The 16,246-nt window shown below is 40.3% G+C and overlaps 3 protein-coding genes across 8 annotated transcripts in view; 1 reads left to right on the top strand and 2 right to left on the bottom strand.

Annotated features, from left to right (window-relative positions):
* The first annotated feature begins 278 nt into the window (after positions 1-278).
* Positions 279-6,685, top strand: LOC119009381 (potassium voltage-gated channel subfamily A member 7). The gene is made up of 3 exons (XM_037080601.1): positions 279-514; positions 718-1,469; positions 4,218-6,685. The coding sequence occupies exons 2-3, from the start codon at positions 783-785 to the stop codon at positions 5,121-5,123; spliced, it is 1,593 nt and encodes a 530-aa protein (XP_036936496.1). The 5' UTR covers positions 279-514; positions 718-782; the 3' UTR covers positions 5,124-6,685.
* Positions 6,686-8,415: 1,730 nt separating this feature from the next.
* Positions 8,416-13,491, bottom strand: fgf21 (fibroblast growth factor 21). 5 transcript variants are annotated; one of them, XM_037081961.1, is made up of 6 exons: positions 11,248-11,373; positions 10,788-10,899; positions 9,603-9,631; positions 9,398-9,475; positions 9,151-9,254; positions 8,416-9,057 (listed from the first exon to the last, which is right to left on the bottom strand). In XM_037081961.1, the coding sequence occupies exons 4-6, from the start codon at positions 9,456-9,458 to the stop codon at positions 8,770-8,772; spliced, it is 453 nt and encodes a 150-aa protein (XP_036937856.1). In that variant the 5' UTR covers positions 9,459-9,475; positions 9,603-9,631; positions 10,788-10,899; positions 11,248-11,373; the 3' UTR covers positions 8,416-8,769. The 5 variants fall into 5 exon arrangements, with proteins under 5 accessions (XP_036937856.1, XP_036937858.1, XP_036937857.1 ...); XM_037081963.1 differs by lacking the exons at positions 10,788-10,899; positions 11,248-11,373 and adding an exon at positions 13,405-13,491; XM_037081962.1 differs by lacking the exon at positions 11,248-11,373 and having other exon boundaries at positions 10,788-10,937.
* Positions 13,492-14,597: 1,106 nt separating this feature from the next.
* The window catches only part of LOC119010093 (liprin-alpha-3-like), a 30,166-nt gene continuing 28,517 nt past the window's right edge, over positions 14,598-16,246 (bottom strand). For both annotated transcript variants that reach the window (XM_037081956.1, XM_037081957.1), the window contains 2 exons: positions 14,817-14,885; positions 14,598-14,683 (listed from right to left, as the gene is read on the bottom strand). In XM_037081956.1, the coding sequence (XP_036937851.1) occupies positions 14,833-14,885 (53 nt within the window). In that variant the 3' untranslated portion in view covers positions 14,598-14,683; positions 14,817-14,832. The remainder of the gene's footprint in view (positions 14,684-14,816; positions 14,886-16,246) is intronic.

The raw sequence follows: 16,246 nt of genomic DNA, 5'->3' as shown, positions 1-16,246 counted from the left end.
AATAGATAAATCAAAAAAATGTAAACACTCCTGAGTTAATTAACAGTGAGACCTCTGTCAGTCAGAGTACCTCGCTTGTTAGAGAGGCCAACACTATGCAGTGCCAGGCAGAGGTGACATTTGATAGTGAGGTTGAAGGTTGCCTTGCCCCATAGCTAAAATGGAGGGAAAGGACAGGGAGGGGTTGGAGAGCTCAAGCAGAGATTGAATTTCAGCGGGACAGCATTCCCAAAAAATTTCAAGACAGACAACGTGAGGCAGAGAGGGACAGGACACGATCGTGGACGCTCCCTGGGCAAACTACTGGAAGCACAGTTTGTGTACGACCCGGTCAGAGGGGTTTAGCTGGACTGTCGTTGGACTGGAAGTAGAGCAGACAAGCCAAACAAAGACTTGTATGAAACACACGGACATGATGACAGAAAGAAAGATGGACAACCTGATGAGCCACGGGAGAGAACAATGTGAATTTTCATCCTGCCATTAGTCTCTGTCAGCAGCTGTTTTACACATAGTGAGTAAATGTTTTCCTTTTCTAACTGGGTACTAGCATTTCTTGTCGTTCCCCTTTTACTTATACATTTCAAAGCGGTTTCAGCCACTTTCTGGGGCGAATGTGTGTGTTCACAGTACAGTATCTCCCCTTAAGCCATTTGCTTAATGCTTTAATCAACTGAAAAACCAAACCCACTGATGGAACTATCACTCTGCTTTCAGACACGGTTTGCTTTTAAGTCCTACAAATTCTCAGGAAAGTGGTGTGTTGTATTCCCTGGCTTGGCATGGACAGCAGTGACCCACATGAAGACGAAAGAGGAGGTGGAAGGAAAGAGAGCGATGGAGAGAACGATAAACAGCTGAAGAACCAGCTCAACAGCGAGGAGAAAGGAGAGAAGGAGATCAAAGGGAACGAAACAGAGAAGAAGAAAGAGAGCCGACGTTCCGGGTCTCTGTGGAGGAATGGATGGGCGCTGAGTGAAAGACTGGCCATTAATGTCTCAGGGATGCGTTATGAAACTCAGCTTCGCACCTTAGCCCAATTCCCTGACTCCTTGCTTGGTGACCCCAGGCGAAGGTCGCGGTACTTTGACCCGCTTCGTAACGAGCTCTTCCTGGACCGCAATCGGGCCTGCTTCGATGCCATTTTGTATTTTTACCAGTCAGGCGGGAGGCTTCGGAGGCCGGCCAACATACCCCTGGACATCTTCATGGATGAGCTGCTCTTCTACGAGCTTGGAGAGGAGATCATGAACCGCTTCAAGGAGGACGAAGGTTTTCCGAAAGAGGAGGAGAGCTCGCTGCCGACCAACGAAATCCAGAAAAGACTGTGGATGCTGTTTGAGCATCCCGAGTCCTCATCGGGCGCACGTATCATAGCAATCATCAGTGTTATGGTCATTGTGGTGTCCATCCTCATCTTCTGCCTGGAGACGCTTCCCGAATTCAGGAATGAGAAAGAGTCACGAGAGGTAGGGGAAAAAAAAGCAACTTCCGGAGAAAGATGGTTGATTGTTGAGTCTTATCCCCAGGTGATCAAACATTGACACTCTGGGTTGGCATCCAAACTGAGCTGCCATCATAAAGTGCGAGTATTTGACAACTTGGGATAACGCTCAACAATCTACTATCTTTCTCCAGGAAGTTACTTTTTTTTTTTAGCTTAGAGAGCACTCTATGTTTGGGAGAATAGAATAAAGGGTTTGATTATGTGTTGCAGAGTTAGAAGCTCTGGATCAAATCAAGTAAAAATGTCAAATTTGTGTAAGATAGGTAAAAGGTAAGAGGCTGAGGTGAGAGTGCCTATTGTCTGTAATCATTTTACAGAGGCTTACTCTTGAAAAGTAATCCGACCTCTCACTTTTTAATGTTCAGTATCATGCCAATCTAAACACCTGGGTACAAGGTCTTGAATGGGATGTGTGTGACCGCCTGGCTCAGACAAGAAACATGATATCACAGGAAGCAGGTGTTTGGGTAAACACACACTTGGTGACTACTACAGTGTGCTGAGAGGAAAATTACTGACATAGGGCGAACTATTTGCCAATATACCTGGAAGCAGACCAGAGAGAGAGGGAGAGAGACCCCAGGAAGCTCACAGAATGATTATTTTAGTCGGGCTATTAAATTTGATACACTCGGAGTCAGGAAGTGCTAAAGGGTACAGGGAGTAATGGGAGTAAAGCTTGAAATACAAATAAATGGAGAGAAAGGAAAGACAGGGGACGGAGATGGTTAGGTGTGTTAAAACAAAGGTCACACAAGTGACCGAACACATCGGCAAAGGTGAGCCAAAGCCTTCCGGTGGCTTAGAACCGGAGACTAAAAGGTCTCACAGGATGACAAGCGTACGTTGGGTCATGTTAACACATTCCTCCAGGACTGCTGCGCTAGGCCAAGCTGCCTTTGCACGAGGGAGCTGCCAGGAAACTACTGTAACTTACTCCAGTCCAAGTCAGAGCAAAACTGCCGTGTCCATGGGTGCAGAGGGAGATGGGATAGCGACAAAGGTGGAGACGGATGAGAAACGTTGCAGCAAGACGCTCTCGTGTTTCTCTTCGGAGATCTCACGGGGTTATATTTAGTCTTAGGAGAGCCCTTGGAGCGGATCAACACATAGATGTCCACCTTCAGCAATAAACACTGTCGATGACCTGCTACTGAAAGTCATAAGAAATACTCTCGGTTTATTTGAACTACCCTGAAACTTTATATGTTACACACAGCCCATTACAGCATACTAAACTGATCTGTTTATATCCGTATCATCCGTTTTCACACTTTTAAGTTGATGTTAATTGTAAGACGCTTTAAACGGCCACTATCCAATGCTTGAATGTAATGCTAACTGACATGGAAAATGGAGAGACAGGTGGGCTGAAAAAAGAGCTAGGTGCAGCAATGATTGAAATGTAATACCGCAGATGTCGAACGCTTTTATGATGTTGTCAAAAGTGAGAGCCAGTGAGGCGGTGGACTACATACTAAAGTTCACTGTAGTTTATTAGAGTAGCATGAGAACAGTTTATCAGTAGCAGTTCGTAAAAATGACATAAAAGAACATCTAGCAATACCCCCACACATACAGGAATAGTTTAATTGCTTTCTTGCCGAGTGTTAGATGAGAGGATAGATGCCACTTTCCTGGCGGTATGGGCAATGTGGAGCTGAAGCCGCTAGCTTGTTAGCTTTGCTTAGCATTAAAGACTGCTAAAATGAGGGAACAGTTAGCCTGGCTCTGCCTTAAGCTCTACTAATGAACATTAAAAATTTTTAAAAAAAATATATAAATATACACACACACACACACACACACACACACACACACACACACACACACACACACATATATACATATACATATACATATACATATATATATATATATGTGTGTATATATATATATGTTACAGAAAATAACATGCATGTATGTATGTATTTACAGTTCTCTAATGTTCTTGCACTATAACAATGTGAAACAAACCAGAGCTAGCAAGATCAAATATACACATGTAACAATAACGCTGACTTGGTTAGTTCAGCGTTTTGGACAGCTGTGAGAACTCCCTTGCAGGTTTTGGATTCTGTTGTTTAGTTTTTTGTATAGTCAAGCTAACAGTCTTCCAGTATTTGTGCTAGGTTAAGCTAACTGCTTCTCTCTTAGCTCAGTACTGTACAAAAAAGTGAAAGTATCAATCTTCTTAGCAAGAAGGGGAGTCAGCATATTTCCCAAAATGTTGTACTTCTCCTGTAAGTGGTGTTAAATTATCTAAGTTTTAGCGAACAATTGTAAAAGTACAGTACAAAGTATAATTATGTTTTTTTCACTTCCCAGATAGCGAAATTGTTGTGGTCCCGATCTGTCCCACTCCTGACACATCCTTCCGACCGACATACCACTATGATGGCACTTTGGCAGTCCACTCCTGTTGGCTAGATTTGAGCCACAAGCAGGCCATGTCAGCCAAGAGCAGACCAAATGAACCAGAACGGATCCAAGTCTGGGCCGGGTCCAGCCTCCAGAATAGAAATGACCTGTGACCTAAATATGGGCCAGTTCAGGAGTGGACCGCCCAAGTGCCATCATTCCATGCGGTATGTCATCTGGATGAAAGTGTCTGGGACAGTTTTGCTATCTGTGTAAGGTGATACTTGCATGCTACCCTTTATAAGTATGTATTATATCTTTCCTGTCTGTCTTGTCTCCTTCCCTTTAGGAATATTTCTACAAGTACCACGGCCTTGCAAAAAATATATCCCAGAACATGCCTCCTCCTCCCAGTGTTTTCACTGACCCATTCTTCCTGGTGGAGACCATATGTATATGCTGGTTCTCCTTTGAGCTCTTCATGCGCTTCACTTGCTCACCCAGCAAGACATCCTTCTTCAAGGATGTTATGAACATCATCGATTTCAGTGCCATCCTGCCCTATTTTGTCACTCTGGGAACAGAGCTGGCCAAAGACAGTGATGCCTCTCCAGCCACATCGCTGGCCATCATCAGAGTCATCAGGTTAGTGAGGGTGTTCAGGATCTTCAAGTTGTCTCGTCACTCAAAGGGCCTCCAGATCCTTGGTCAGACACTCAGGGCCAGCATGCGTGAGCTGGGCCTGCTAATTTTCTTCCTATTTATTGGCGTCATCCTCTTCTCCAGCGCCATCTACTTTGCTGAAGCTGACCACACCAACACAGCCTTCATCAGTATACCACACGCCTTCTGGTGGGCGGTTGTCACCATGACCACAGTTGGCTATGGTGACATGTACCCTGAGACAGTGTGGGGTAAATTGGTAGGCTCAATGTGTGCTATCGCTGGTGTGCTTACCATCTCGTTGCCAGTGCCTGTCATAGTGTCCAACTTTAGCTACTTCTACCACCGGGAGACTGAATGCGAGGATCAAACCGAGTACACTCATGTCAAGACAGATCTGTGGGATGACAAGGAGCCAGAAGAAGAAGAAATGGAAGAAGGGGATAGGGATCCAGAGGGAGATTATTATGCCATTGAGGGCATCTGCAACCCTTTGAATGGGACTCTACTTGGTGGACTGTGTACAGGGCAGAGCCCAGAGTTCAGAGGAGGAAATATGTATCTGAGGGAACCACTGGTTACCCAAGTGTAGGGAGGGTTGTTTTATACCTCTTTTATACCTCTTGACAAGGACAAAACAAGGAAAATGAAGCGATAGAATAAAGCCCAATGAACCTGGTCAGGTACTGAAGAAAGTAACTGGGAATTCATGATGTAAAACTACATACAGCACTAACATGGCTACTAAATACTTTCTATTGCCTTTTCTTGTTCATTTACAGGTATTTTGCAGCACTAGTCAGTCAAATATCACTGAAGAGAAACTTTTGTACAATAAAGCTTCGAAAAACAAGAAAAAGCCAGTGAGTTTTATATTCTCAGGGTCATGATATAAATATATTATGAGCTGTTATTTATTAATGCTTTCAGCTTTTGTTAGAGATGAAAATGACTTTCTGAATGTTTGTTCTGTGCCTTGAAACTATGATGTCTTAGTACTGTCACTTTGTGGCTTAAAGCACCAGTGTGTGGGATTTGGTGGCATCTGGCAGCGTGATTATATTCGCTGTTAGTGAAATGTGAGGCCCACTTTAAGGTCGGTGCTAGGTTGAAACGTGGATCATTCTAAGATAACGAAAACACTACAATTCTTAGGCCCAATCCCAATACAGCCCTTGTCCTTACCACTCAGTCCTTCCTCTCGTTTTGGGCATTTACGCCTAGGTGTCCCAATTGTTGTTTAGACAGAGGGGTAGGGTGATGGAGGTTTTTCCGAGACACAACTAAGAACACTCTGTCTTTTCGATGTATTATGGTTCTTTTCTTTGTAATGAGAACAATCACTACTAGTTTGCTGATGTCAGTAGCTAACTAGCTAGCTAGCTTGCTTACTTTACATTTCACAGATTTGTGCATGATAGTCCTGCGTTTTGACTTATTTGGTCTGACACTGAAGATGCTGCACTAGGGAGCAATCCTAATGGCTGCCAGCAGCCAGGTGATGAAGCAGTGATTTGATAACTTAATTGTTTGTGAACGTTTTTCTATTTCCATCAGATAAATGGCATTGTGATAATAACAGCTGTGTCCATCTACGTAAATGCCATCTACGACAACTGATGACTATGAGGGTCTTTAAGAGTTGTCCCATATCTTGGGGGAGATTTAATCCACCACCCTTTGTAACTGTTCTGAGGGCAAGGAGGCTCTTAAAAACAAGGGCAATGGGTACAAATTGGAAATGTAAATGGAGTTTACATGTAGTTTCAGTTGATTATAAACTAATGAAAACGTAATTGAGTATTGTATATCATATCTGCCTAAAGATCCCTCTGAATTCTACACACTGGACCTTTGATGTTTGAAGTAGAAGCGGATCGATACTTTGCAATGTAGCCATCATGTCTGATCAAAACTCAACCAAATATACCAGCAAGAACTGCAGACGGAGTGAGATCGCTCACAAACCCCACCCCACATTCTCAACATTCTCCTGTAAGTAATGTACAAAGATCACATTTGTGTAGTTAAGTAGGCTAATCTGACCTTAAGCGCCTGACATGACCTTTATCAAGCTGTAATACAACACTGTAGCATTACTTGATGACACAGTGTTACCCTAACCCATTGTGACTGCAATGGCAAAAGTTCTGTATTTACCTGCTTAATTATGCACTTAGTGTTTTTAATAAAGATTATATTTTATTAATTTTCTTAAAAGGAGCAGTTTTTTTTTTTTTTTTGGTTGTCTGTGGTATTGAGTTGTTATTTAGTAAAATGATTTAAACTCACACTCGCACTGCCTGTTAAATATAGCAGTGTTATTTTAGGATCTGAAAATATAATGTATCATATAATATACCTGATCCTTCACTGCTTGGCTGCTGTGTCTCTTAGAACAACATTAAGCCGTGGAAGCTTGCCACATTGGATCTTTGTTTTCACTTTTGTATGGCTGTGACCGACCTTTTCCACAGCTACTAAGCTGTTATAAGCAGTAGCTTCCAACACCGTTGCTCTCTATTTAACTGGAACACATAAGACTTTCCACCGCATCACAGTGATGACCTACCAAAGGCATGCGTACCAGTGTTGCATCGCAAGTGTAAACTGCCTCAATAATGTGTTTAAGTTTGTCTAAATGCTGTTATTTTAAAAGTCAGACAAAGACAAATAAACCTAAAACTTTAACCACAATCACTAGAACAGATTCTGTGATGCAGTGAAGCAGAGGTGAGACAAAACAAACAAGAAAGTGTCATTTCCAACATTACAGCATGTCAACCGACCATTAAAACCTTAAAACCTGTGATTCTACTTCTCCAACCCAAGTTGGCAGTGATGTAATATAACTAAAGTACATTTACTCAAGTGCTGTACTCAAGTACAAATTTTAGGTACCCTCACTGAATTTGAGTATTTCCATTTTCTGCGACTTTATTCTTCTTCTCCACGACATTTTGGAGGCAAATATTGTACTTTCCTTTTCCTGGGTAGCCACATGCCCAGTGGCAGACCAAATGAGATAATGTATAATGAGATTTATAGGGTACCGATGAAAACGCAAATGGTCTAATTACTCTATTACACTGTGGATCAACATAAACATCATAACGATATGCTGAGTGCCTAATGCCAGTTTGAACAAATTTAGTACTACTTATTGGGTGACTTCCAAACTTTGTCAGAAATTCATTCCTTTCAATCAAATATGGCATTTGGGTATTTTTAATGACACTGGTAATTGCAAAATTTTCACAATGCACAAAAACTGCTAAAACAAAAGCACATGTTTTTTTTATGCTCATGTGCACACAAGCTTTAAGAAGAAGAATTTCACCTAACTGACTTTATGAAAAAAAAAAATGACACCTCTATGCAATTCTCCTTTTTCAGTGATATGGAAAAACTAAACACGTTAAATTTACTCATCCTAATTCCTTTGTCTTACAGTAACAACAAAGCTCTCTATTGTTTGGATTAACTATAACCCTTGGATAACTACATATGGCTTTAATAACTCAGTGCATGCAAGATATATTGTCATAAAATGTCACTGGTTAAATACTGTGTAACGACCAAGAAGCTCTGTTTTTCCCATCCCTAAGACACCACTCTGAGATGATCACCAGAACCCACAAACAAACTGCTTGAGAGAACTCGGCCTGCATTTCGTCATTACACATTTGTCCACCAGAGAGCGCTGCTGCTCTCACAATGATCAGCCCACTTCCTCTCTCCCGCCACTGTGGAAGCTGTGGTGTTACTCAGAACACATTCCAAACATTCTGTGCATTTTAGCTTCCTGTAATTGTTTTGTGAAATTGCTGTGTCATTGCCTGACGATGTGAAAGGACAAACAAAAGTGAAATTTATATCACGTTTATTTTCATTCCCTCCAGCCTGACAAACACAACTGAGTTGCATGAACAGAACCCTGCTGGGCTCAGAAAACTCCAAAGGATGTTGCAACATGGGCCATTTCTTACTGAGAACCTAAGATGCTCTTAAATTACTAACAATAAAATCTCAGACACTGTCATCAAAAAAATATTACATTTTTAAATAACCATAGAAAATACATAATAAATAAATAAGTTACATTCATGCCTCTCTCACAGAAACATGTTGAGAAGCAAAATAACGAGCCATCAAGTCTGCAGGTTCTACCTGGCCGATAATCAACACATTTTTTAAAAGCAACACATACAGTTAAATATCTGTTCAATTAATATTTGTTACTTGTCCACTGAGAGCTGAGGACTGACCACATCATTTAGACCCATTCCAAGAGGATCATCAGAGTCCACGTCAAAATATCTCGGGTTGTGTGGTTGTTCGGACACACTCTCCCCTGCCAAGGTATTCCTGAGCGGTAGGAATCGAGTGAAGGGGACTGTGTGTCGGTCCGGGGAGTGTTTTGATGCCAGAGACACAGGAGATCTGTGGTGCGAGGAGAGGAAACGGGTGTATCCGTCTGCCAGGAGCAGCTCTCTGAAGGTGCAGTCAGCCTCGCTGTAGTGACTCTGAAAGGGACAAGAGATGCACAGTGAACTGTCAGTCAAGGACAGGAAGGAAGGCATACGTTTCACATTTAAAGTTTTCTTTGCTTGCTGTACCTGCCCCGTCAGATGGCCTTCGCTGTCCATACAGAGAAACAGAGACGTGGACTGTCCTTTGATGGCAACATGGCCGGATTTCACTGATTTCAGCTCCAGCACGCCTGGAAACACACAAAACATGAATAATTGTGTCTTCATCACAGGGTTTTTTTTTTTTTTTTTTTTTTGCATTTTCTTGGCCTCAGAACATCTCCTGTATTGTGTGGATGTATCAAGGAAAATATTCTATCTGCAAAATACTCACTGTTGAGGGTCTGAGCATCACTTCCTGACACTCTCCCATCCGGGGTCATCTGCAGATACATCCCTCGCCTGTGATTATCTGCAACACGATAGAACAAGAGCAGAAAGAAATCAGTGCACTGAAGAATTTAACCAGTTTATGAGGAGCATTATCTCATATTTGTGCTAATTGTATAACTAAATGATGAAAATAGTATTATAAATACCTGTGTAGAGGTGCACCTCTCTGACTTGACTATTAAAGGACAGAAGTGGGTTGGAGTCGGTGAGATAGAAGGACAGGGAGAAAGGAAGTGAGATGATTAAGAGAAGAGAGGGCAGGTAGGAGAGAGAGGTGTGTGGAAACAAAAACATCTGGAATAACAGATTCAAGGAGCCTCCAAATAAATAAAAAATAAATAACTTAATGATACAATTTAATAAAAAGGCTCCGTACAAGTAAGTTTCTTTTCAATGAAATTCTGAAAAGGAGCAAGTTGCGTTCCCTTTTTAAGGGAGTTTTTGGAGAAGGAGGTCCTTCTTCATGAGAGCACCCTATGAGTCACACATTTGTACATAATTAAACCGTGATTTAATGCTGAGAGGAAGACCTGTGTTCAAACACTATGTATGGACTTCTTCCGTCCCGTTTACTGTAAGAGATTCTCAGCCCACGAGGTCAGGTGGCAAAAATTCCTCAGAAAGAACAAGCTCGGGAAAAAGGGAATACAAGGAGTTTGTATTTCCTACTATTTGACCTCTTTTAGCAAGTGATTTAACATAAATCAAGGACTGCTGATTTAAAGTGTGGACATGTATTGTGCAAAGAAATTCAAACTTAGAAACTTAATATTTATAATATCAATGAGGTTACAATGCAAACTCAGAAATATTTATATTTTCAATAACCAAATATACAAGCTGTTCTCAGAGCACTGTTTGATATGGGTGGCAGGGTCCGCCACACATAAACAAAGTAAAACAGTATTAAAATGTGTTGTTTGTTTACTCAGTTTATTCAGTCATGAAAACAACATAGTTTGTTCATTTGGTTTGTTTAGGCATTAACAAATCGTTCAGGTTGGATCTGTCTCTTGTGATTATAACGTCTTCCCCAAAACTACATAGTGCACCTTTAATGTGAATACCTCAACAGCTCACAATCAATTACCTTTTTAGTTTTATTTGAAATATTGCAGTTCAGTGAGACACTCAATAGTTATTTGTGATCTGCCATCACGTGTGGAACAATGAGCATCTTACAGTAACTCAGGGTGACTTTCCATTCTGGCTTCCACTTCACAAATATACACATTTCACAACCACAAAACAGAAGATGCAACACGAACATGTCTCTCTGCGTCATCTGCTAAATAAATGATCGCGGATGTGTTGCACGGTGTTTATCTTACTTTGATGTGTGTGTCCATTTCGTGAAATGCTGGGTGAAACTGATTTACAGGCAGGAGATAAGTGTTTATGTGACCGCAGCTGTGCAGTCACCAGAGAAGCTGCACGTCATGCCTGTAAAGTCACAAGTTAAGAAACACAGAACATAACCAGGAAAAATACTTTACTTCCTCCTCAGAGTGCATTACCACTGTTTGATTTCATCCGGACACTATGTCAGGGGCCAGTTCATCCAGACTGATACAAATTCTCACTTAATCACTCCTAAATCAAAACTGATTAGGTCATTAAGTTGTCTTAAAATCTGTTATTCTTAAATAAATAAATAAATAAAATGTTCATGAGGCAGTCAGAGGGAGCCTTTAACCAATCTGAGAAAAACACTTTAGCATATCTTCATCAAGCCTCCAAACTGTCAACAGTCTAAGAAAAATCTTGGCACCATTATTAAATATGGATCACCTGAGGTAGTTCGATTTAAAAAAACAAAAAACATCTCTATGCTCGTGGCCTGTTTGGTAGCCTTGCATGTTTCCTGATGCTGAAAGTGAAACATAAACAGAAATATAAACAGAATGTTGGTCGTAATTGTGGACAAATGCCCTTGGAAAAGAGATGACTTGTTGTTCAACACAATGCAGATGTGTTGGTTCATCTTGGAAAACACAGGAAAGCAATGCTTAGAAAACAAGGAGGTGGCGCACGCACTCTAAATATAACAGATGTCTGTATTAAAGTGGCTGAATCCTTGTAAAATGGCAAAAACATTAAAAAAGGAAATGTGTTTTGACCTCTAGGTCTCCATCCGGGCTCCAAACAACAAACAACAAGCGTGTGGCTGTACCTGTATTATTTACAGCCAAGGCCAACACATGACCCAGATAACAACACCGCAAAAAGTGAAACAACGTGCAAAAATATATATAATACAACTGCAAAAAGCTGTTAATAAAGAGAGGAGCCTGTTACACAAAATTTCTATATTTGAAAATGTTCCTTCCTGCTCATGATGTAATTATTATTACTGAAGTATCTGCTTCATGTTATCCCCTCAGTGAAACTGAAGAGACACTCAACTGTTCTTTTTAAATTCAGCTTATAAAAAATTAGTTAATTCAATGGGATGAAATGAAAAAAAAAAAAGGTTGCTGTTTAAAGATGGATCTCAGCCAGGAGATGGAGCCAGAGGCACTGATTTAGTGGTTTTGTGATTGTGAGGGGAATTTTTATTTTTTTCATCCATCCTTTAAAATCACTCACATGTAGTTTCTGTTAGCATCTGCTGTATAGATCACCAGGTTAAGGGACGCTCCCACTGTCGTCTACTGTTAAGTAACCCTTAAGACCGAAGTGGATGGACATGTTTTGTTTACCTTTTTATGATGTATTTAATATCTAATGCAAATCCAGTGTGTATCCAGTGGTTTTACTTCTTTCCTCTGAATGACAAACTGCAGGTCTTCTTTTATCCTTTACTTCTTCCTCCCCCTCTCTCCCACAGCTGTCCCACATCCCACCACACCATGTTGTTTTAGCATTTTTTCTGACAGTTGTGTATCAGAAGAAGCAGCGCACAGTGACGGCATGTGTCTAGTGTACATTTCATTTCATCTGTTTTAATGTTTAATGTGTGTCTGACACGGTATGGTTTTGGGCAACCAAGACCCACCACGACTGCCTCAGTAGGCGTGTAAAGGTTTAACAAATGTCTCACTTTACTAGGGGAGTGAACAATATTCTTCCAAAAGATTTTATCTAATTTCTTATAACAGCACAGATCAACTCAAAGACACTTATTTAACTGTGCAAACTTCTGTATGTGTTCAGGTGATAGCATGAAACCCCAGGTCAGACCAATAGACAACAATAAAACACATGGTGTTTTAACTATGTTCTTGCTATACCTGGATAAATCTTCATTATAACCAACAAACTACACATTTATGCATATCCACAGAACACATAACACAACATAACAAGGACATTTTCTTGCTCTAAATATGCTATCTAATAATATTCACAATGTATTTATATTATATTTCCAACATAACTTATTGATATATAACGTTTCATCTTATAAAAGATAGATGCTAAGATGTGAAACATTTTATATACCGTTTCACATTACAACAGTGGCGTGGCAGCAATATGTTAACAAGTCTGGGACACAAACACCTGAACTATTTATAGCCTGTCCTGTGTCTAAAAAGCATTGTGGGGTTTCCTCTTCCTGCTCTGGCTCGGTTCCAGCCCTGTGGCGATCACTTCACCCTGACTGAGCACAAACATGCAGTAAGAAGGAGATAGCTGAGTCAGTGTCTTTTGCTATTATGCATAAATAATAAAGGACTTTATAAACGAGGCCAATATAATGAGAGAAATTAAACTGTAGACTAATCAAGACTATACACTGTACTGAGCAGGTAAAGTAATGAGCATACCCGTCCCTTAACCCCCTTTCTCCACCTTTGTTGGTGCTGTATAGGTCTCATTCATGCCCCTGACAGCCAAGTTTAACTTTAATCTGAAACTGACAGGTTAAAGATGAACTAAGCATGTTCAGTTCAGTCATTTGCAGTCTGAAAAAAATGATCTCCAGCTCTATTAATAACAACTTACCTGTGATCTCCTGTGGTCAGTGTGTGTGGGGGGGAAATAACTCCTCCGGCAGCCTTGTACAGGTATGTTTTTTTTTTTTAATTACAGCTTTTACAATCATTATCATTATTGTTATCATATTATATTCAATTATCATCACTACTCTCCAGTAATATGAATTTAAATCATAACACAATTTGTTTTTTTTTCTTCTTCAAAATGTACACATACAAGTAGCATATCGTAAATGTCCATAATTTTTTAAAACATATTTCCTTTTTGTCAACCTAAAATGAAATTACAGTCAGTCTTAAAACTAAGTATGAAATGAACGTACGTTTTTTTTAAATACACACACATACATACTGTACATACATACAATAGCAGTTATCATAAAAAATGATAAAAATAAAATACACACATTTTACAAAGTCCTGACCCAAGCGTTCACATCATTAGATGATTGATATCATGACGTTCACTCTAAAATGGTTGATTTTGGCATGCATATTAACACAAATGCTTAACTCTTTTTTTTCCCAGTTTGAACAGGATTTTGTCATAAAGCACTTTGCTAATTGTCTCATTGTCCGTCCTATTCACATTTGTGCATCTCATGTCTGTTATGGCTTAAGAACATACATGTCATTTCCCCCCCCACAATGTGTACTTACACTCTCCCCTCGAAGCTCCCCTCGCCCCAAAACTCTACTGTGTTGTGGTGTTACTAGGCAGAGTATGTTCTATCATCTGTCTACAAATCAAGGTGAGATCACCTGTGGACGATGGGTGTCGCTCTTCTCGATCTGAATAGGAATGCAGTGTTCCGATTTGAAAAAAAACTAAACAAAAAAACAAACGTAAATTTGTTGTGTCAATATTGCCGTCTCACACTCAGAAAAAAACAGAAGATGTGTTCACGATAGGCGATGGTCACTTTCTACAGGCCACTTTCTACAGAATCAAACAGCGTCATGCCACAACTATGGACCGAGATGGAGAGAGAGAGAGAGAGAGAGAGAGAGAGAGAGAGAGAGAGAGAGAGAGAGAGAGAGAGATATGGATGAACACACACTCACTCATTATTTTATCATCTTTTCAGAAATCATTCACTCAGTGTCTTTGATTCCCCCGAGACAATCCGGCTTGAACGATGTTGGTCGTCTTCTAGTGTCCGTTTTTATGATTTTCATCCTCAGTTTTTTTTTTGTTTAGTTTTTTTTTTTTCTCTTCAAAAATGTGTTGTTGTTTCTTTTCTTTTCTTTTTTTTTTTCCTCGGGTAAGGATGGAGGTGGGGGTTCTAAGGAATGGAATAAAAACACACACGTGAATAACTGTGATAGCTCCTGCTGAGAGGAGACGTTTGATTTGGTGTTCACACAGACTATTTTTAGCTGCGGATACAATCGTCAGAGGGAGGATGCTTTTCTCACCTGGTGTGCTTATCTTTTAGCAGGAATATGTTCTCACGGATCCCGACTCTCCTCTTGGACCAGAGTTTACTGACAGAGAAAATAATTTGTTTAGTAAATATACATGGACACACAAATCATTTTTTAAAAAAGCCCTGTTTAGAAGGTTTGGATAGCTGAATAGATATTTCTTCCATTAACATAAAAAAAGCTTCTGTAACTCTGACTATGGTGAGGAATAGGCTAGCGTTGGTATTTGCTTATAAAAGGCTGATTCATTTATATGCATAGTGAGAATGCAGATTTGTATGCATGAAACCACATGTTCACAGAAAGCAATGAGACCATCTTCACACGACGGCCATTTTCCTCTGACGCCATGCTCGGGGTGGGCAGCTCATCTGCTTGGGTAATCTGATGCTGCTGTTTTCTAGGTTGCAAGTCTTATAAATGTTGAAAATCTGACATATTGTTATCATTTCACCACTTCCAGATAGATCAGCAACTGAAAACATAATGGCTTGTAAAAATCCAGGGGGGAGCTTGGGGTCATAATTCAAGGTTAAATAACATCTTTTAGCTAAAGTTAGCATTTGACCACTTCCTAGCGCACATTACTAGGCCAAAATTAATAAATACAGAATGTGCTTTCCTGTGCACAAATATTTAAGAATTAATTTACAGGTCTCCCTTTTTTGTGTAACATTATCAAAAAGTCAGACAAGCTTGGAAGTGATAGTTTGCTAATGTAAGTTGTTGTTTTTAAGCTAATAGGTTATCAGTGTGTTGCTTTGTACCTGGCTCTCGAAATCCATGGATGTACATATATGCATCGTGCATTAGCATAGCCAGATCTGTCTAAAGGTAACAAAGTCTGCCTATCAGCATCTCTGAACCCGCTAATTAGTGGGCTACAAAGTCTCAATCTGTTTCCATGTTTACATTTTATGTGCTAAACTAAGCTAAGCTATGCCAAGCTAAGCTAATCAGCTGTAGATGTTGACTTAATGTCTATCATATAGACAAGACAGTGTTGATAATATCCTAACTGGAGATGTGTGGGCTCTGGACTCTAACTTGCAGTCAGCCCAGTAATTTCCCAGATAGTTCGCTAGTATTTATGTGGTTGTTTGTATCTGCTTAACTGTAAGCACCACTGAGCAGATGCTTCACCTAAATACTACCAGTGTGCTGTAAAGTGGACATGGAAAAATTAGACATCCAAACAAGCTGCTGGTGTGAGAGTTTACTGGATTTCCTGGATTTCCCCAAAATGTAAAACAACAAAAAAAAACAGCTTTTCTGGGACGGTTAAATGTCCCAAATCAAAACAAAACACAGCTGAAATTCTGAAAATAGCACACGATCCTTGTCAAAACAGCCTTGGCTGTGCAGTATGTGGCTGTTTTGGGTCTGATTTTCCACAGTTTGTGATTACAGAATGGTCTAAA

This window comes from Acanthopagrus latus, chromosome 20 (assembly GCF_904848185.1).
Source record: "Acanthopagrus latus isolate v.2019 chromosome 20, fAcaLat1.1, whole genome shotgun sequence".
In the NCBI taxonomy this organism is placed as follows: Eukaryota; Metazoa; Chordata; class Actinopteri; order Spariformes; family Sparidae; genus Acanthopagrus; species Acanthopagrus latus.
The sequence above is the reverse complement of the archived record's forward strand: the minus strand, read 5'-3'. Positions and strand labels throughout refer to the sequence as shown.

What these genes read in the sequence shown, in the direction of transcription:
- LOC119009381 (XM_037080601.1), top strand. Translation starts at nt 783, where the DNA reads ATGGACAGCAGTGACCCACATGAAGACGAAAGAGGAGGTGGAAGGAAA. An exon ending in ATGAGAAAGAGTCACGAGAG is followed by an intron (nt 1,470 to 4,217) that starts GTAGGGGAAAAA and finishes CCTTCCCTTTAG; the next exon opens with GAATATTTCTACAAGTACCA.
- fgf21 (XM_037081960.1), bottom strand. Translation starts at nt 9,750, where the DNA reads ATGTTTTTGTTTCCACACACCTCTCTCTCCTACCTGCCCTCTCTTCTC. An exon ending in AGAGGTGCACCTCTACACAG is followed by an intron (nt 9,476 to 9,602) that starts GTATTTATAATA and finishes ATCGTGTTGCAG; the next exon opens with ATAATCACAGGCGAGGGATG. An exon ending in TGATGCTCAGACCCTCAACA is followed by an intron (nt 9,255 to 9,397) that starts GTGAGTATTTTG and finishes GTGTGTTTCCAG; the next exon opens with GCGTGCTGGAGCTGAAATCA.